Source organism: Chanos chanos, chromosome 14 (assembly GCF_902362185.1).
Source record: "Chanos chanos chromosome 14, fChaCha1.1, whole genome shotgun sequence".
In the NCBI taxonomy this organism is placed as follows: domain Eukaryota; kingdom Metazoa; phylum Chordata; class Actinopteri; order Gonorynchiformes; family Chanidae; genus Chanos; species Chanos chanos.
Window position 1 is genome coordinate 4,406,798 of NC_044508.1, and position 20,993 is coordinate 4,427,790.

At 41.2% G+C, this 20,993-nt stretch overlaps 1 protein-coding gene across 1 annotated transcript in view; it reads left to right on the forward strand.

Moving 5' to 3' along the window:
- Positions 1-19,134, forward strand: part of acacb (acetyl-CoA carboxylase beta) — a 29,139-nt gene extending 10,005 nt beyond the window's left edge. Inside the window, exons 13-53 of the mRNA XM_030791614.1 lie at positions 1-35; positions 264-367; positions 636-717; positions 823-968; positions 1,326-1,476; positions 2,094-2,228; positions 2,548-2,694; positions 3,209-3,397; positions 3,855-3,955; positions 4,152-4,240; positions 4,845-4,969; positions 5,521-5,634; positions 5,868-5,981; positions 6,087-6,176; positions 6,761-6,879; positions 8,504-8,527; positions 9,054-9,194; positions 9,673-9,772; positions 9,905-10,012; positions 10,922-10,978; positions 11,099-11,140; positions 11,346-11,561; positions 11,989-12,144; positions 12,316-12,519; positions 12,744-12,899; positions 13,117-13,239; positions 13,563-13,832; positions 14,109-14,206; positions 14,393-14,513; positions 14,851-14,961; positions 15,169-15,312; positions 15,424-15,544; positions 15,781-15,877; positions 15,957-16,053; positions 16,559-16,694; positions 16,932-17,109; positions 17,305-17,417; positions 17,541-17,695; positions 18,040-18,210; positions 18,710-18,846; positions 19,000-19,134. The exon at positions 1-35 is cut by the window's left edge and continues 116 nt beyond it. Coding sequence (XP_030647474.1) covers positions 1-35; positions 264-367; positions 636-717; positions 823-968; positions 1,326-1,476; positions 2,094-2,228; positions 2,548-2,694; positions 3,209-3,397; positions 3,855-3,955; positions 4,152-4,240; positions 4,845-4,969; positions 5,521-5,634; positions 5,868-5,981; positions 6,087-6,176; positions 6,761-6,879; positions 8,504-8,527; positions 9,054-9,194; positions 9,673-9,772; positions 9,905-10,012; positions 10,922-10,978; positions 11,099-11,140; positions 11,346-11,561; positions 11,989-12,144; positions 12,316-12,519; positions 12,744-12,899; positions 13,117-13,239; positions 13,563-13,832; positions 14,109-14,206; positions 14,393-14,513; positions 14,851-14,961; positions 15,169-15,312; positions 15,424-15,544; positions 15,781-15,877; positions 15,957-16,053; positions 16,559-16,694; positions 16,932-17,109; positions 17,305-17,417; positions 17,541-17,695; positions 18,040-18,210; positions 18,710-18,846; positions 19,000-19,126 — 5,144 coding nt within the window. The 3' untranslated portion in view covers positions 19,127-19,134. The remainder of the gene's footprint in view (positions 36-263; positions 368-635; positions 718-822; positions 969-1,325; positions 1,477-2,093; positions 2,229-2,547; positions 2,695-3,208; positions 3,398-3,854; positions 3,956-4,151; positions 4,241-4,844; positions 4,970-5,520; positions 5,635-5,867; positions 5,982-6,086; positions 6,177-6,760; positions 6,880-8,503; positions 8,528-9,053; positions 9,195-9,672; positions 9,773-9,904; positions 10,013-10,921; positions 10,979-11,098; positions 11,141-11,345; positions 11,562-11,988; positions 12,145-12,315; positions 12,520-12,743; positions 12,900-13,116; positions 13,240-13,562; positions 13,833-14,108; positions 14,207-14,392; positions 14,514-14,850; positions 14,962-15,168; positions 15,313-15,423; positions 15,545-15,780; positions 15,878-15,956; positions 16,054-16,558; positions 16,695-16,931; positions 17,110-17,304; positions 17,418-17,540; positions 17,696-18,039; positions 18,211-18,709; positions 18,847-18,999) is intronic.
- The last annotated feature ends 1,859 nt before the right edge of the window (positions 19,135-20,993 follow it).

The following is a 20,993-nucleotide window of genomic DNA, read 5'->3' on the forward strand; positions in this document are numbered from 1 at the left end:
GGTGGTTAGACCACCTCATTGCGGAAAAAGTACAGGTAGGAATACAGGCGGGCATAATTATCTTATGGAATCATAACCTCCAGTTTTTTGTTTTAACTTTATTAAGAATCTTGGAATTTCTTCTCCATCGACAGTCACACTCCTTGGCACTTGCACAATGTAATCTCCGTTACAAAATATAAAATATACATTGAAGCAACCAAAGAATGCTGCGCGCTGTGGGTTTTTGCCTTTACACGTGTGCTTTTGTTCTGTTTTCCTAGGCGGAGAGGCCAGATACGATGTTGGGGGTTGTATGTGGGGCGCTTCATGTGGCTGATTCGAATTTCAGAAAGAGCATGTCAGACTTCCTGCACTCTCTGGAGAGGTGTGTCTTGTTGACGTGACTTTATCGTCATGAGATACGAGAGACGGTAGTTTTCATTCACAAATGTTGCACATATCATGAGTGAGTGTTCTCTGCTGGTTCCGCTCTGGTACTTTGAGATCTTTATTTTTAGGAAATTGTAATGTTGAAAAAAAAAAGATTGATATTGTTGGTTCTGGTGAACCATGCTATTAACCAACAACCAGGTCATGATGGCTTTAAGAATAGGTATGTTGTCTTTTACCTCTTTCTGTGTTTTTGCTGTCAGGGGCCAGGTTCTACCTGCAGCCAGCCTACTGAACACGGTAGAGGCTGATCTCATCTACGAAGGGGTCAAATACTCTCTTAAGGTACTAAAAAAAGCCCCAAATACTGGCCACGCCTCCTTTAATCTCAAAAAAACTCCTCTTCTGCTTACCCTTTGCCCGCAACTCTGTATCGTTTGTGGTGCACAGGTGGCGCGCCAGTCTTCAACCACCTACGTCATCATCATGAACGGTTCAGACATCGAGATCGACGTTCACAGCCTGAGCGACGGGGGACTGCTCCTGTCCTACAGCGGAAGCAGCTACACTACATACATGAAAGAGGAAATCGACAGGTAAAATAAACATCGAAAGGTTCTGGGTTGGGGGAGGGGTGAGCCAACTCAGGAGATTCTTTAGCCTGCCAGCAGATCTGAGAGGCATTACGTAAGGAAGCGTTGGAAAATCAATGAGCTCAACTTGATTTATGTATCACTGAAATGCGCACAGTCCTGACACAGCCTACTGGATGAAAGATGGGGTGAGGTGGTCCTGGACTGGAAGACAAACTGTCCTTTACTTGACCTTGTGTTGGTCCGGCACTTTGCTCTAGTGGTCACTGTGAAGTCTTTTTTAGGTCAGCAGGGACTAGCTTTGTGTCCATGTTTCCGCGACGTTTACCACTGACCACTGACCACTCTGTCTTCCCATAGCTACCGCATCACAGTGGGCAACAAGACATGTGTGTTTGAGAAGGAGCGAGACCCCACGGTTCTCAGGTCACCCTCTGCTGGAAAACTGCTGCAGTACATTGTGGAGGATGGAGGACACGTCCCTGCGGGCCATCCGTACGCAGAGATAGAGGTGAGTGAGAGTCCTGACAAACGAAAGCATTTACGATCAGACACTGAGCTGTCAACAGATCACCGTCTCTGTATAGACCTATACACAGTAGATGTACGTGATAATGGAAACATTGAATGATGTATAAATGTCTGGTAACAAACAAGGAACTGGACACACTTGTGCCTTTGGAACAACTTCTCTCTTTCTTTGAATGCTGCTCTAGAAATTTTGAAACGCTTTAAATCTACTGCATGCTCTATGTTTGCTCTTCCCATTGTAATTTTGTGTTCTTTTGCTCGGAGAAGCCATGGAGAGCTTTTGACTTAGTTGTTGTGTTTGCAAAACAACTCTTCATTTAGTGGCGTGTGGGGAGTGTTATTGTCTTGGACTAGAAATGTGGTTTGTAGCACAGACTGCATCTGAAATGGCTTTGTATTCCTTTGTTAATATTCTTCCGTAGATTTGACCCATTTGATGGTTAACCGTACCATAACAAATACACCACCGACACCAGTATAAGTAACAGCTTTTCTTTCCCACTGATGGCTTTTCATTCACAAAGCTCTTCCTCTATCTGTGTTTTCTACCTTGTTTGTTTGTTTGTTTGTTTGTTTGTTTTGTCCTGTCATAAACAGGTGATGAAGATGGTAATGACACTGACCGCTCAGGAATCTGGCTGTGTGCACTTTGTAAAGAGGCCAGGAGCAGTTCTGGAACCGGGCTGCATTGTGGCTCGGATGGAACTGGATGATCCCAGCAGTATTCGTCCGGCAAGACAATTTCTCTTCCAAATGTCTAGATATCATTTTCCCAGAGAGATTAACGAGCTCTGCTGTAGCCTACTTTATAACCTGTTTCATATATCTTAATCTTGAGGATCAAATCTGAAGTACTAGCAAATAGTGTGACGTCTCTAATTAAAGTCACCAAGACTGCCATACCTACATAGACACTGGTTGCTGCTACATGTCTCTAGAGTTTTAGTTTTTGACCAGTTCCCCCAGTTGATTACTCTCTTCCTCAGTGACAAATCTGAAGTCTTATGCTTTCTCTCTCTTTCTCTCTTCCTCTTTCTGTTCTTTTTTTCAGGTTGAGCTGAACACACAGGCTCTCCCACCCCAGGAACCCTTACCCATCATTGGGGAGAAGCTGCATCAGGTGTTCCACAGTGTCCTGGAGAACCTGTACAGGGTCATGGATGGCTACTGCCTTCCTGAGCCTTACTTCAGTGATAAGGTAAAAAAAAAAACAGTCCTGATGCACCAAACCACCACTACTCCCTGATACATATGTCCAATATCACAATGCTCTTTTTTTATCCTGGGCTTGTCTTTGGGCCGCTGTGATGGAGGCTTGTTCTGGTACCATGGAACTGTTCACAGTGCAAGATCATGGAGTGCTAAAATGCTCAGCATTGGCTAAAATTGGAAGTTTATGGGAAACCGTTAATGTGACCGAATATCACTTTCAAATACTTGACAAGTACTTTCAACCGGCCATGCTACTGGTTTTGTGCTAATCATAAATGTTTGGCTTCAATAAGTTTGTTCGTATGTGTAATTCTTCAAAGCTGTATCAGATCAATAAAAAATTTGGAGCTGAACTTTGAACTTTGAACTGGTCTAGTTTCATCATCTAAATCAATGGTGTCAGCTCAGAATTATGACATTAGCAGCTTGGACTGCCCTTGGATTTGTAGTGTTGAAATCCGGAGATGTTCTCTGCCACCCACCCCCCCACCCCGCTGTAGGTGAAGAAGTGGGTGGGAACACTAATGAAGACCTTACGTGACCCCTCCCTCCCCCTGCTGGAGCTGCAAGAGATCATGACCAGCGTGTCCGGACGCATCCCCGTTACCGTGGAGAAGGCCATCCGCAAAGTCATGGCCCAGTATGCCAGTAACATCACCTCTGTCCTCTGCCAGTTCCCCAGTCAGAGGGTGAGAGCTTCTGTCTTGACACCTAGTGATAGTGATGTACCCGAAATGTTGACCTGATTTTATGTCTCAATGAATTGTCTGGACACAAAGAATATTACAGTGAATATTAAAAAATAAAGAATATTACAGTGACAGTCAATTTCTTGTGAAGGTGACTGAGTTCTTCATGAACTAAAATCTCTGTGGGCTCAAATAGGAGGTTCAGGCAAATGTGTATTGGATTGTCATTGCAGTGAACTTGTTACACATGAAGTGGATTTTTCATTTTCTTTCTTTTTTTTTTTTTTTGTTGAGTAAATTTTGTTGTTGTTGTTGTTGTTGTTGCTGCTGCTAACACCAATACGTGCTCCTGGATCAGTTACCAAGGATATTGGTTGATTTAAAACACAGTGTTTTTTGTGTGTGTTTATGTGTATGTGTATGTGTGTGTTGTGTGTGCTTGCTTTTCCCTCTACAGATAGCAAACATACTGGACAGTCATGCAGCCACTCTCCAGAGGAAGTCTGACCGCGAGGTCTTTTTTATGAACACGCAGAGCATTGTACAGCTGGTGCAGAGGTGAGAGACTCAACTTATCACCCAACCCCTGACAAAACAGCTTGCCGTTATCACCTCCGTTGGCCTACTTCAACTATCAGGTTGTTTTGCCCGTAGTTGCTGTGCAGTGAAACCCTCCACCTCCAGCTACACTGATAAGACTCTCTCTCTTTCTCTCTCTCTCTCTTTTTTTTTTGTTCTGGTTTGTTCTGCTCAGGTACCGTAGTGGCATTAGAGGTTATATGAAAACTGTTGTTTTGGACCTGCTGAAGCGCTACCTCCAAGTTGAAATGCAGTTTCAACAAGGTAGACCACAATGATAAGGACATTTTAATTCTGACCACAGAATGAAACAGTTATAATGTAACTTTTTGTTAAGTATGTGAAGTAACTAAGTACCTGTTTGTTAAGCATGTTAAGTAACAAAGAATCTGTTTACTAGTATATGAACCAACAAAGTAACTATTTGTCAATTATATCAAGTAACAAAGTAGACGTTTACTAAGTATATCAAGTAACAAAGTAACTGTTTGTCAATTATATTAAGTAAAGTAACCAAGGTGGTTATCATTCAGATGTAAAAGTACAAATCTACAAATAATGGCCCTTCTTCTGAGATGTGCGGTTGGAAGACAGTCAGTCTCACTAGGTTTTTAAAGCAGAGTAGCATCACATATTTGAAAAGAATATATTTGACACACAGGTTTCAGCTTTGTCACCGAAACCTATATTTAAAAACCAGAGAACCCAAACTCATTGTGGTCAGTTCAGTGTGATTAATATAAAACATATAGACTTGAATTGACTGTGGAAGGTGTTGAATGTCAGTTGTAACTCTTTGAATGAACTCCAGGACTGACCCACCCAAATTAACGTGTTTATCGCCCTTTTGTCACCCGTCTCTCCGTAGCCCACTACGACAAATGTGTGATCAACCTGAGAGAGCAGTATAAGCCAGACATGACTCCTGTGCTGGAGTGTATATTCTCCCATGCTCAGGTCTCCAAGAAGAACATCCTGGTCACCATGCTCATAGTAAGAGTTTCATTACTGTTCCTACTTCTCGCCTGCCTTGTTTCTGACACTGGAGTGTTGACAGTAGGCACAGTGCATGTAAAAGCACCCCCAGCGCTCCATCAGACGGTTTAGAGAGAGAGAGTGGAGAAGTGCACATAAGCACACTTGGCAGTTTGTGTTGCAGTTGTAACAGTGTGTAACAGTGTGAGTTATTTTGATCCTATTCACTCTGAAAAGAAAGTTTATAAAAAACTTGAAAAAGAAATATCAAGTTGCAGAAACCCTTTTAAAAACCCTTTTAATTTGAAGGTGAATTTGAAGGTTTGAAGTGAAATGTATTTTGGCTGAAAAATTTCTATTAAGAATTTAATTAAGCTCTGAAAAATGCCTCAACTTTAGAAACTCGCTGTTCAGTGTTCTCATATAATATCTATAACTGAGTAGCTTCTCTCTTTTAGTGGTGTGTGGGGTTTCCCCATGCTGACAGTTTCCCCATGCTGACAGAACCTGGCGTAAGACACTAATGTACTTTGACTCAGCGTGTTTGTCGTGTGTTGTGTGATACGCAGGATCAGTTATGTGGGAGAGATCCGACTCTCGCCGATGAGCTGATGACCATTCTGAACGAGCTCACTCAACTCAGCAAAGTGGAGAACTCCAAAGTGGCCCTGCGTGCCCGACAGGTACGACCCAAATGACCTCTCCCCTTTGACCTGAGCTTTGTACCTGAACTTAATTAACACGTAAGAGTGAAGTACAATGAATTTGTAAGTACAATTAAGTTTGGTGTTAGAGAATTCGTCATCAGTATCACTGATAGAAAAGAGTAGCTTAACATCATGTAACAGCATGACGTTACATAGTAGGTGAACGTTATGTAACGTAATAACAATTGTGTAATAAAATCTTTCTTTAGGTTTTGATCGCCTCCCATCTGCCATCCTATGAACTCAGGCACAATCAGGTGGAATCTATTTTTCTATCAGCTATTGACATGTATGGGCACCAGTTCTGCCCGGAGAACCTCAAGGTGAGCTCAGTTCATTATGTGAAGCAATTAATTGTTTCATTTTCTCAGTTTAAAGCCCTTTTCTGCTTTTGTGGTGTCTAATAACCAAAAACGTTCTCTGCACAGAAACTCATCCTCTCTGAAACTTCCATCTTTGACGTTTTACCCAATTTCTTCTACCACAACAACCGGGTGGTGTGTATGGCTGCTTTAGAGGTGAGAAAAAAAATACTTTGATTTTTATGTGACTGTAAATGAAAGTAGATTTGTGTGGATTGTCCTTCTGGTTAATAAATTGAAGAAATCAAGGAACAAGTAGGAAAATACAAAGCAGAGAAATCAATGGTCCCAAGTCTTAGGAGACCACGATAGCTGTGAAAGCCACATTTGAAAAAAAAAATCTTTGATAGAGTAAAGAGCCTTTGTAATAAAAAAGAAAATAGTACTCTGTGAAATTCTTGGTTAGCTAATGTTGTGGACACACTTAACTTTCTCTTAGAATGACAAAGGAACAAAAGTTGTAAAGACACAAAAGATGTAAAACAATTAGTTTTAACATAGAGAAGATTTTTTTTTTCCTTCCATTACTGAGTTACCATGTGGTGGGGGGGATCAGATAGAGTTAGGCAAGGTGGATCGACGGAGAATGTTACTTTGTAGTTGTACTGTTCACAAAGCCCAGTTCCTCCAAGTAAATCCAAATACACACTGAATTACAAAAAAAAAAAAAAAAAAATTGCTTCATTGTTGTGACAGTTTGACTGAAACTCAGCAACTCCGCTGGCCTGGTTTCTCCACAGGTGTATGTGCGGAGGGCCTACATAGCGTATGAGCTCAACAGCCTCCAACACCACCAGCTGCTGGACGGAACGTGCGCCGTGGACTTCCAGTTCATGTTACCCTCGTCCCACCCCAACAGGTACAGCGCCAAGACGTCGTACCAGAACCCGCAAGGTTCTGGAACCTTGTACGCTCAACCCTGAGACCCAAGGTCTTCCCTGTAGTCATTTCAATCAATTTGAACTGATTAAGCTACAAGCTTAAACGCTATAGCTAGGTATAAGCAAACTTGTGTTGTCAGGACTACAGCAACGACATTTGAGTCAGGCGTCCGATTTAGCATCTGAGGTTGAACTTAAAACAGTACAGATTTCTCTTGACATAAAGTTCCCGTAGACTGAAAGTTCACCGTGTGCCGACAGATTCTTAACCTTAAAATTCAACAGGTGTCAGGTTTTAGTACACAATGCGTCATCCAAAATCTGTATCGCAGTTATGTAACCTCCGAAGGACTCATCCAGGAATTGGATATGTAAACGGCAAAGTCTTTAAGGACAAATGGCTCACACAGCTTTCAGAATATCAGCGATGATATCTGGTTGCTCAGAGCTGATCATTGTTATCGATCAGGTTTGCCTGATCCTGGAGGACCGAAGTCACGTTGCTTTTTGCTGTCACTTTTTAAATAGATGCAGGTAAAGGTACTTGAGTTCCTCGGCCGTTTGGATGCAACAGTCGTTGGCTGACATTGAAAAGCAACAGCCCTCTAATGTAGGATTTGGTGCAGCCATGGTGTAGATGGAGAAATTAAGAGAGAAAGTATTTTATAATGAGAGTCTGGCCTTCATGCCTCACTCTGTGTCTCATTTTTCTTTCTCTCCTCCCCCTCCAAACAAAAAAAAAGAGAGCCAAACACCAGCGTGAATCTCTCCATCCCTGAAACCACGTAATACTCTTTCATTTCTCAGTCTTTTGGTGTCACTGGGAGCACTAATGGCATCTTTTTTAACCTGTTTTTTTTTTTTAAATAAAGTCTATGGGTGAGCCCAATTAAAATGGAACTTAAAATGAATTCTGAATTATCTGAATTATCTGAATCTTATTCTCCTAACCTTCCTCTCTGGGCTAAACACATGGTTTCTCTGTCTCTCGCTCTCTCACTCTCTCTCCCTCTCTCTCTCTCTCTCTCTCTCTCTCTCCTTCTCTTTTGTAACGCTGTGGGTATGGCAGGCAACCACTCAGTCAAGTAGTGATTCAAGTGATTTATCAGATTGCTGCTAGTAAACAAACAAACAAAAAACATGAGACAACATGTCACATACCAGGTCATCTGAACAACACAAGCAAATCAAAGGCACACTACATGAAAGACGTTATAAAGTCACATTAATATATGGCTGTGTTATATGTGTAATATGTAATATTAATATGACTATGCATTAGTATTTCCTCAGTTTCTACTCTACTGGCACAGTTAATGTGGTTAGCAACAGCAGCTTGGTCAATCACAGAGAATCACTCTCCACCAAACATCTTAATATCCTTTAATCCATCCTGGCTTTTATCACGCTTTCACTTATTAAAAACAAGATCAAAACTGGAGCGTGTTTTTTTTTTTTTCCTTTTCTTCAATTACATATTCAAGATTTGTTCTTTTTTTTTTGGTTTTGTTTTGTTCAAACTAACAGTAAAAGCATAGAGGTAAAGGTTAAGGCTGTGATTAATTTGTTTCCCTAACACCTTCCCCCTTGATCTTATTACAGAGGGAGCAGTCCTACTCTGAACAGGTAGGGTCCAGCTCCTCGCTGCCAGCCAATCAGACAGCAGAGCCCTTTGTCATGTATGTCTGCAGCAATGCATGCTGGGTGCTTTTTTTCTTTTTTTTTTTTTTGCTTTGATTTTTAATGAAATATATTAAACCGAAAAGGCTTTGTTCAATCATTTTTTTTTTTTTTTTAATTTTTAGGGTTTTGTGCCAGCAGATTTGGCTTGAAATCGATGTGTCCCTCATTGTAATCTCTGACAATGTGATGTTTGCCAAAATGAAATTATTTATTTAAATGATCTATATCTATCATTTTTCCAATTACATATTCCTGTCAAAAAAAAGACACTTAATGAAGTATAAACATATATTAACTGGTGATTGGATGTTGGTTGAAATCACGGACACACCCATTGCTCAGGAATAAAGAGCTAGTTAGCTTTAGCACTCACGTTGCTAGATCCTGTTTTTTGCACCTGCCAGAAAAGCTTTCCCTCTTGTTTACGCCGTCCCCTCATCCTGCTTATCCCTGTCTCCATGACATCTAGGGTCTCTGTGGCAGTGAGCAGCTCGACGCAGTTTGAGATGAAGCGACAGGGCAGTGAACTTTTCTTAGAGGGGGCGCTGTCTCCTCCCTGTCAGAGGATGGGCGCCATGGTGGCCTTCCAGTGCTTTGAGGACTTTAAGAGGTAACTGGGTACAGCACAGCACTGTTTTATGAGAGAAAAAAAAAACGTTGTTTTATACAAGTCTCCCTGTGTATGCATAAACTTATGCAACTCTGTAGATTTTACCTGGAGTGTTAAGGAAATAAGGAGTTTTTTTCTTGGACACGATTGTATTGTTGGATTACCTCTTTACACTTGGTGTTTCCAAGCCATTGTTCTGCAGAACTGCTTTGTGATAATATTAAAAGGTTCTATTCACATAAAATGAAATTGAATGCTTAAAACTGTATTTCTAGAAGTATATATAAAACTATTCTATTCATGTGCAGTAAGATCTGTGTTACATTTATTGTAGACATTTCTGTATGTGTGAGTGGTATCTATTTATAGATATCAGAGAGGCACTAGTTTTGGCAGTTAGTCAGAATACAGAGGTTTATTAGAGTGTTGACCTATGCTGGGCTTAAATGTATTTGTGTGTGTGTGTGTGTGTGTGAAGGTCTTTTGACGAGGTCATCTCCTGCTTTGCCGATCCTTTGATGGAGAGCCCTCTGTTCTCTGAGGCGTGTTCCAGTCTGTATGATGAGGAGAACAGTAAGGTGATTGGATGACTGAATTTGATACATGTTTGTGATTGGTTGTTGCTCTAAGCCGTCACTCTGCCTTATTGTTTTCCTTAATGCTGATGCATGATCTGTGACAACCCTATTGTATTTGTGTTTCCTCTACAGAACATGAGAGAAAATCCAATACATATTTTAAATGTGTCAATCAAATCTGCTGACACAGAGGACGATGATGCCCTGGTCACTGCCTTTAGCACTTTTGCCCAATCCAAGGTGAGAGACTTCAGATTGAACCTGTGCCACTGCTACATGTCTGACTAAACTCATACAAAAAAAAAAAAGGAGAGAAAAGAAAGCTGAGAAACCCTGTTTCATTTCAAGAAATGTGATGCTCAGATGGTGATTCTTTTATTTCAAGTTCAAGAAATCATAAAAAAATATGATAAACGTACAGAGACCGATGTGGAGCTAAAGGTCTTGGCTGTAAACTATTGTCGAGAGCACGAACTGCGGTTGCCACATCAGGGAGGTATTTCATGAACTAGGATTTCTCAGTCAGTTATCCAGATACCTTGGGTCAAAGATCAAGTTTTCCAATAGTGCTGATCTTTCGCTGCTCTTTTATTGGACAACATTGACTTTCTTTAGACCGGATCAGCTCAGTGGGTCGACTCCTGCTGCAATTGATAATAAACTTAACTACAGGTTTTTTGTGTTTTTTTAAAAGTGACTTAACACCTCTGTTGGATTTTCTTGTGATTTTACAAGTAAAAGAACCGGACCAAAAGCGCACTTGGAGAAAAGCTTTATTTAGTGGTGATGGAACCTGGCAGCATGTCTGACTGCGAAGCTTAACTCAGAGAACTGTTACTGTGATCTGCCTTTTATACCATGAAGCAAATGGCAACAGACAATAGGTTTACAATGTTGCTTAATGCAAATCAGAATCTTGGCATTAATGCTAAAGGCCCATTTTGTCTGTGGTGGTTGCCATTTGCCCATTACCGGTTGTATTTTGCCTTAATCAATATCTCATGGCTCCAACTGAAACGTGGTGCCAGAGTTGTGAAGCTTTCTTTGTATCTTTGGTAATAAGAATGTCAGGTTCAAAAGTTCTCTTATCCTGAACCATGTCTGTTCAGATGTTGCTATAATCTTACACCTCTTTGTTTATCATTTTAGAAAGACCTGCTCTATGAATATGGGATCAGAAGAATCACGTTTCTGATCGCACAAAAGGTGATTGACCTCCATTCCTAGTGCAGGCTTTGTGGTGGTTTGTTTTGTGATTTCAGCATCTTTAAATAAGTCAATACAACTCCACATTTCTAATTGAATTCATTTTGCTTTCATCAACAGAGAGAATTTCCCAAGTTCTTCACATTCAGAGCTAGAGATAAGGTAAGGGATGTTATGAAATTCTGTGACACAAATCATTTATGCATGTTTTTATGACATTAGTACACTCTCCATGTGCAGAACAAATGATTAAATTAAATATTTCAAGGTTTCATACGTTTTCATCATGAGATGACTTTAACACATCTTCCTTAAAATCCCCTCCCCCTCTCTCCCTCTCTCTCTCTCTCTCTCTCTCTCTCTCCAGTTTCAAGAGGACCGAATCTACCGTAATTTGGAGCCTGCGCTGGCCTTCCAGCTGGAGCTCAACCGCATGCGTAACTTTGACCTGACAGCTGTACCTTGTGCCAATCATAAAATGCACCTGTACCTGGGAGCAGCTCGGGTGAAGGAGGGGGCAGAGGTCACCGACTACCGATTCTTCATGCGAGCCATAATCCGCCACTCTGACCTGATCACGAAGGTACAAACACACACACACACACACACACAAACACAAACACAAAAACACTCATTTGGATTATCCTTAATGCTTAATGATTTGATTATTGATAGGTATACCACGCATGGATGTTTACCTTTCTAGACAGTACCATTCTCCCAGGTCTGACAGTTGTAGTCAAGTTGTCATCAGTAAAGAACAGAAGAAAAGAAGTTCCTCTCAAATAGAGTGCATTATCCTGTTTTATACGCTTTAGTCTGATTCTAACAGTGGAGTGTTATAGTTTGACGTACATTTGCTGATAACATTGTAAATTTTATAAATTTACAACATTATTTTATATCTGTTTTATAAACTGAAAGTTTTATATTTCATGTTGTGCCAGGTTTTCAATCTGATCTGTTTTTCACAGAGATAGCACCCCCCCCCTCTCTCTTTCTTATTATAGGAGGCCTCCTTTGAGTACCTGCAGAATGAAGGAGAGAGATTGCTATTAGAGGCCATGGATGAACTGGAGGTTGCCTTCAGCAACACCACAGTACGCACTGACTGCAACCACATCTTCCTCAACTTCGTCCCTACCGTTATCATGGATCCCTCCAAGGTCAGTTCTCCAGTACAGCTGAAACATGAGAATGGGCTAAGGAAGTCATACATGTGTAACGAAGGGTTAACTCATTGAGTCTTCCTCTCAGTCGCCACTGTCTCGCGGTTTTTACAATGTTATGATTTGTCCAGTGAACTAAATGGTTAGTTGTTTGCTTCCACCTGTCAGATTGAGGAATCAGTACGCTCTATGGTAATGCGTTATGGGAGCCGTTTGTGGAAACTGCGTGTCCTTCAAGCCGAGCTCAAGATCAACATTCGTCTTACAACGACCGGGAACGCCGTTCCCATCCGTCTGTTTTTGACGAACGAGTCTGGATACTACCTAGACATCAGCCTCTACAAGGAGGTCACAGAACCTGGATCTGGACAGGTAGTAGCTACTGGAAAACTATATGTGAGATTTCACCAAAAGCCCACAAACAGTTTTGTCCAACCATTTTAAATGCCACTGCAGTGATATCTGAAGTTGTGCACAACATTGCCATAAACTCTCTTGCATAACTTAGGTTAACCGTGGGTCTTGTGTTTTGGTTTTTTATCATGATCCTAGACCAAGGTTCCTCATATGATATGCTTGCTTGTTCTGTCCTATAGATCATGTTCCAGTCATATGGAGATAAACAGGGCCCTCTGCACGGCATGCTAATAAACACTCCCTACGTGACCAAAGACCAGCTGCAGGCAAAACGCTTCCAGGCCCAAAGTTTGGGCACCACCTATGTCTACGACTTCCCAGAGATGTTCCGCCAGGTCGTCCACTCATCTGTCTCATCTGTCACATGACTTTAGATGCTTTCCATGCCCACAGACTACAAATTTCAAGCCCACATAGTTCTGAAACCAAGACGTTTGATTAACGTGTCAACTTCAGAATGAGATTGCTTTTATGTCAAAGATTGCTCGGAGTTGTAGACTGAACCTTTTTATTTTGTCTTGTGTTTTTTTGTTTGTTTGTTTTTTCTCTCAGGCTCTGTTTAAGTTATGGGGACCGGGAGACAGCTACCCTAAAGATATTTTAATGTGCACAGAGCTTGTGCTGGATTCTCAGGGCATGCTGGTACAGATGAATCGGTTGCCTGGAGACAATGAGGTAATTAGAACGACAAAACACTTGCCAGCTCTGGCTTTGAGAACTGGACGCAACATTCATAAGACAGTTGCTGTCCTTCTCCAATGTTATATTCTGGTGCTCCTCAAAACTGGCCCCATAGGTCATGAGTTCTGCTTATTTTTGCCCTAACCTCATTATTAAGGGCTGATTTTGACTGGGGAAATTGTTGTGAACTCTAGACTTTTGACCCCCCAGCGGCAGATTTGAGAAGTCATGTGGTATTCATTCCAGAGACTTCCTTTTCTTAGGGATTCGGCAGACACAATGTCTCAGATCTTTGAAGCAACTCATTTTGTTTTCAGGTGGGAATGGTCGCCTTTAGAATGAAGATGAAGACGCCAGAGTATCCAGAGGGGCGGGAAATTATCGTCATTTGCAACGACATCACCTATAAGATTGGGTCATTTGGACCTGAGGAGGATCAGCTGTTTCTTCGAGCATCTGAGCTGGCCAGAGCAGAGGGAATTCCTCGTGTCTACGTCGCGGCCAATAGTGGAGCCCGTATCGGCCTGGCCGAGGAGATCCGTCACATGTTCCAAGTGGCCTGGATTGATCCTGATGACCCCTATAAGGTGATGACCTCAAAGATGTTCGCTACCATCATACGGTTTTGTGATATTGGTCTGAGGTGTGATAAACAGAACAGTGCAGAATGGCCTTCTATGATTGTCATGCTGGTTGCAGTAGTAGGATAGGCAAAGGCCTTGTGTCTAAGCAACACATGTAACTTGACAGAGTGATGTTTTAGACTGTGTTATATCTTGTAATCTGTTTGACAGATTATTAAAACGACAGAATTATTAAAATGTTGTCTTTTCTGGTTATCAATTCCCCTTTTTCATTTGCAGGGTTTTAAGTACCTGTACCTAACACCACAGGACTACACCCGCATTAGCGCCACTAACTCTGTCCACTGTCATCATGTGGAGGAAGGTGGAGAGTCCAGGTGGAGTCATAGTTTTTGTTCTTTTCTATCTCATTTGCAGAAACGCCTTTTCTGTACTTTTAGTATGGTACTTACAAGAATATGAATGATTCTAACTTATGCTAATTTAGTTTAGCTTACTGGGCTAATGTGGTGCTGTGGTAGCTCTTGTGTGCATTATTTCATTATTTTCCTTACCTGCCACAGGTACATCATCACTGACATCATCGGAAAGGACGAGGGGCTTGGGGTCGAGAACTTGAGAGGATCAGGCACCATTGCTGGGGAGTCCTCGCAAGCCTATGAAGAGATTATAACCATTAGCATGGTGAGCAGAGAACTGCTAGTGCGAAGTCACGTTGCACTTTTTGTGTGGCTTGTCCTTGAGTCTGACTAGAGTCCACCATAGTTAATCATACCTACGGGTTAAACCAGCTTTTTCTTTTGTCACTTTGACATTTTTATCTGTTTTAAAAAAAAAAGAAAAAAAAGCTGTGTAAGCCTGGATGTACCATGAACATTTATCTACATTTTACCAAGGTCTTCCGTGCTATATCTTCAGCGTACTGCTCTGGTTACAGATGCATTGGTAATGTCAGAGAAACATCGAGTGAGAACTCTGTACAGTCTTTCGGTTCGATAAAAACATATTTGTATCCGCGTAGGTAACGTGTCGTGCCATAGGAATCGGGGCTTACCTGGTGCGTCTGGGACAGAGGGTGATTCAGGTGGAGAACTCCCACATCATCCTGACCGGCGCCGGAGCCCTCAACAAGGTTAAGACTTTAAATATCTTCTATATAAGCTTTACCTCAGGTATGCTCTCTACAATGAGTAGAGACTGATCAACATCCCCAAATGAAGGATTTCATATGCTGGTCTGAGTTGTTAATTTTGTTTGTTTCTTTCGTTGTTGTTGCTGTTGTTGTTTTTGTTGTTGTTGCTATTGTTGGTTGGTTTCATTGTTTTCTGTTGTTTCACAGGTGCTGGGTCGTGAGGTCTACACCTCAAACAATCAGTTAGGCGGAGTACAGATCATGCACAACAATGGAGTCACGCACACCACTGTTCCCGACGACTTTGAGGGGGTGTTCACCATCTTGCAGTGGCTCTCCTACATGCCAAAGGTAGTTACATTTAAAACACATTTATTCACTACTTTTTAAAAGCACTGTCACCTTTAAGGGATAAAGAAGAAAGTTCTGCTGCTACATAAAGATTACTCATCTTCATTTCAGAACAAGCACAGTCCAGCTCCAATTATCGCCCCTACGGATCCAGTGGAGAGGGAAATCGAGTTTATCCCTACTAAAGCACCCTATGACCCCCGCTGGCTACTCTGTGGAAGGCCACACCCTGGTAAGAGCAATCTGAACTGTCTGTGTTAGACACCTAAGGAACTTTCGGTCTTCCACGGACTGGGACTTTATTATCGCACCGCAATGGGTCGACCCACGGAAGGCGTTATGTTTATTAAATGGCTGGATCTGAAGATTTGACTGTGAATTAATAATGATATCCTCTATGCAGATAGCAAAACTCTACATTAATTTGTATTAATGTATTGACTGACATGAATTTGCATTGATTTGTAGCTGTGAAGGGAGCTTGGCAAAGTGGCTTTTTCGATCATGGGACGTTCATGGAGATCATGAGTACGTGGGCTCAGACGGTAGTGGTCGGAAGAGCAAGGTAAATGTGGCAAAAATGTGGCTAAACAGTTATACACCACGGTGAACCCTAGTGATTCTTACTGGGATTCCCCTCACAGGTTAGGAGGGATTCCCCTCGGTGTCATTGCCGTGGAAACGCGTACTGTTGAGGTGGTCATCCCAGCAGATCCAGCTAATTTGGACTCAGAGGCCAAAGTAAGCATCTTTCATATGTGGACATAGTTTTTGTCAAGTTCTGAGTTTACCTTGCAAAATTCCCTCCCTAACAGTTCCTAAGCTCATTATGTATCAGGTATCTAAGATTATGAGTGATGATCTGGGATCAGTTTTTTTGCATTCATAATCCAAATAAGTTTAATAAGCTGAATTATATAGACTGACAGAACCTGATCCTAGTTCATCACTCTTGTTCTCACCATTGATGAGGAGAAATCAAGAACAAGTCTGGGCGACCCTTCCTCACTTAATCACATCATATTCAGCAAAGCAAGGACTCAAAACACGGAATCAATCAATAAGTAAGAATTCCATTCGAATCTATCACTGAATCAGATTTGTTAGATGTAGTCGCTCAGAAAAATGTGGACAGAGTGTAGCTCTCCTCTCGGAGGTCTTGGCCCTGTGACCTGGACTAAACTGGATAAAGGTCGTTTATTACAATGTGTAACAGTATGTGCTTTTTTTTGTATGTTTTTTTCAGCTCATACAGCAAGCAGGCCAGGTGTGGTTCCCAGACTCAGCATTCAAAACGGCCCAGGCCATCCGAGACTTCAACCGGGAGAAGCTTCCGCTGATGGTGTTTGCCAACTGGAGAGGTTTCTCTGGGGGAATGAAAGGTGCATTACAACGTTTCATTTCTGAGTGATTTTTCAACATTTATGCAGTAATTGTATGCTTCAACATATTTGAGTCATTGGCTGAACCAAAATCGGAAAATCAGGAAAAACAGACTGAATATTAAATGGTTCATTGAAAAGTTGTTTCGAGTATACATTGCTCTATTGTCATCTCATCTGAATTGTTTTGTATCGTATATTTACCACTAGAGTGAATTCGTGTGTTGTCTATGTCAGACATGTATGATCAGGTGTTGAAGTTTGGGGCCTACATTGTGGATGGTCTGAGGGAGTTTCGGCAACCAGTGTTGGTCTACATCCCACCACACGCTGAGCTGAGAGGGGGATCATGGGTAGTGATCGACCCCACCATCAACCCAGTCTACATGGAGCTTTATGCAGACAAGGAGAGCAGGTGGGAGAAGTTCGCTTGCTATTTCACTCTACTACACATCCTATGTGTTTGCTTGTTTGGCTTTCTTTCTTTCTCTCTTTCTTTCTTTCTTTCTTTCTTTCTTTCTTTCTTTCTTTCTTTCTTTCTTTCTTTCTCTATCCCCATCTCAGTTTCTTTTATCATCCTCTTTTTCTCTCATTCATTCTGTTTTTTTAGGGGTGGTGTATTGGAAGCAGAGGGCACAGTTGAGATTAAATTCCGTCGTAAAGATCTGTTGAAGACCATGCGCCGGACTGACCCTGTATATGCCAGTTTGGCCGAGCAGCTTGGTAAAATCCCTCTAAATTCAATTCATTTTTGTTTTAATTTGAATTCATTCAATTTTTTTTTTAGCACTGCTGTCAACAAAATTACCATCAGGCATGTGAGCGCTGGTTTTCTTCTTGATCTAGGCACTCCAGAACTGTCAGGGGAAGAACGCACAAACCTGGAAGCCAAACTGAAGGCTAGGGAGGAGTTCCTCCTCCCCATCTACCACCAGGTGGCAGTACAGTTTGTGGACCTCCATGACACACCGGGGAGAATGCAAGAGAAGGGCGTCATCACGGTAAGAACGTTCTCACGATCAGAGCAAACACTTAGCACTTTCCTCAGAGCGTTACACCAAAATACACTCTGAAGAGGTTTTCACATTTCAGAAAATAGCAAACCTATGGAGGTTACTCTTAACGGGGCTCAACAAAAGTCTGCTACCTACTTAGCGATTCCTCTCAGTTTGCACTGTTACTGTTACATATATATATATGTGTGTGTGTGTGTGTGTGTGTGTGTGTACTAGTACATGGTAAAACAAAATGATCAGTATTCAACACCATGCTGACCTTAACCGGAACATTTTCCACCTCCAGAGTGTGCTGTTTATTCTTTCTTTCTCCTTTGTTCTGGTCCCAGGACATCTTGGACTGGAAGGATGCTAGGACTTTCTTCTACTGGCGTCTGCGGCGCCTCCTGCTGGAGGAGGTGGTGAAGAACGAGATACTGCAGGCCAACAGAGACTTGAGCAATGGACACATACAATCCATGCTGCGTCGCTGGTTCGTTGAAACGGAAGGAACTGTGAAAGTGAGTAAGGAGCCCTGCCCATAGGGCACTGCTCTGCAGTGATGTCACGAGGTTCATACACATCCGGCAAATTGCCTGTACTTATAGATCCATCCTCACATATAAACGCTTAGACTGGTTAACAACATCAGAATGCATTGGGACAGCAAGTACTTTTTGTTATATGGCAGGCAGACATTTCATGTTTCGATGTGTGTGCCCGTGGATGGTGTTAGCATTAGTGGTGCCGTTTTCATAAAGCAAACATTACCTGCTAAGACTGATTTTCCCTGTTGTATTACACTGCTGTGTTTTACTGCAGCGGGTACAGCATCCCTAGTCCCTCTTTATGTTATTCTTCCTTTGCAGAAGTTCCCAATTGTAAAGCAACAGTTTGTATGATCTAGTCGATATTGTCAGGAAACTCACAACACTTTGATTTAATATTTGTATGCTGTATCTGTATGATTCAAATTGTCTTTTTTCTTGTTGTGGTTGTTATGATGTCGGATGTTTACAGGCGTACCTGTGGGATAACAATAAAGTAGTGGTTGAATGGCTGGAGAGACACCTGTCTACGGAGGATGGCACACGGTCTGCAATACGCGAGAACATCAAATACCTTAAGAGGGACTACGCCCTGAAACACATTCGCAGGTAATTTAGCAACTCACAGTTCACTTCTGATGTTTCGAATATTTAGTTCGTAGTTTATTGTAACTAGCTAATTGGCTGTCAGCATGGATATTCAAATTTAACTTCTTTTAACTTCTTTAGTTTAACGCCTTTCTTTATGTTGTAAACCCACAGTCTAGTCCAGGCTAATCCGGAAGTAGCCATGGATTGTATAATCCACATGAGCCAGATTATCAGTACATCGCAGAGAGCCAAGATTTCCCACCTGTTGGCCACCATGGATGGACCCACTCCAAACTGAACTCAAGGGCTGGAACCTCAGGAACTGTAAAACTATGTGGATTCTGTTCAAGCCAGCAAATAAGCTCCTAGAACTTTCTTCAGGGGCTTTTATTAAAAAAAAAAAAAAAAAATTAACTCAATGTAGCTTTCTTGCAACTGACCCGGGTAAGGAAAATGAAAACGGAAACCAAAGACGAAGACAGTTTGGTCAGTCTCTCAGGCTAATCACAAGGGTCTGTGTCCCTTAAACATGCACACATCAATGCCTGTTGATGAAATGGGAAACCGCACGCAAAGTACACATTCATTTAATATATGGAAAATTAGCACACACCTTTTTACATTGTGTATCAATCAGCCATCACAAAACACAAGTCACAGTTCAACATCTTTGTAACTAGAAATGCCAGCTGTATTGTTGAAAGTAGTTTTGGTTGGATCATGGGTAGCCTCAGTTACAAATTAGATGGAAAGGAAGACTTGGGAGAGATAGTAGTTCATTTTGGACACTTAACAGTTTTATCGAAACTGACATATGGAAATATTTTTTCTTCAATATGGCGGAAACTCTGTTGTGCTTTTTTTTTTTTTTTTCAAAAAGACCCTTGTTTTCAGTAGAAAATATGTATGATGTAAGGAACACACTGGAGGTGCCATTGAATTTTTAGGGATCCCACTAAACGGTGACAGTTTTTAAGCACAAAGTGGGCCTTGTTGTGCCATAAGGTAACGAAGAGTTGCCATTTTATCTCGCACCTTAAATTGCCTTAGCATAGTTAGTAAGTGCCCTGACTTGTGAATGTACACAAAATTGACTGAAAAAAAAAACCTTTGAAACAGAAAAGATGTTGACACAGTTTCACAATGCTGTTGTTTTACCTAAGTGTTAGTACTGTACTAGGGGCTTGGTCCATTTTCTATGTGTCCATTCAGGGATGTAGATTTGGACACACACTTGTCACTCAGGCATTAAGCCAAAGAGACTTAACTGTGTTTTAATTTTTTTTTTTTTCGTAAATTGCCTTATCTGAATTAAATTGATATTGTAGTTTTTTTCCTGTTAAGATGATTTAAAATGCAGTTCAAAGATGTATGTTTTATGCTCGTAATTGACCTCTAGTGTTTTGGAGTCGTACCAATGAAACAAATGGTAGCTGGGTGTTTTATTGTTTCAGTAAACAAATGCGTAAACACATTGTGTTAATGCTCTCAGTATTTGTTAGCTGCTGTAACAGGGAGACAGCAAATACTCATTCTGCCAGTGAACATGATTTCATAATTGAATTCACAGATTCCTCTGACTTGATGTTTTGAAAATATTTCTTGGAAGTCAAGAGTGAAAGGTAGTGTGGGCCTTGTTTACCAGGCAATGGATGTAACTATTCTAATGGCAAATACATAGCTCTGTATTTGATCAAGGTACCCAGCTTGAATGAGTTGTATTTCATTTTGTAGTTGTGTGTGTGTGTGTGTGTGTTTTTTTTAAGTGCATACAATACAGTGGATGCTGCTAAAATGAATAAAGTATTAAATGTTTTCAATAAGACAACAACTGACTGATGTTTCCTTCCAATTTCTGTTTTATTTTACTTTTTTTTTTTTCATTTTGTTTCAATGACATACATCCTGTTATTCAGTATTTAAATTCCCCACCAACATAAATACTATAATTTAACAGTCAAGAGTGCCTTTTACAATTTGGAAGCAGTTACCATGGATCGAATACCTCAAGCTCAAGGGCATTGTCATTGTTTGGGAAAAAAAAGGAAACTCCAGCTTCTAAGTAAATATTTAGGTTTCCAGGAATGACAGACTGGGCGTGTTTTTTGTTTTGTACACTAGTGGGGTTCACACTGCATGAGTAATAACAATTTTTAGTTGTTTTT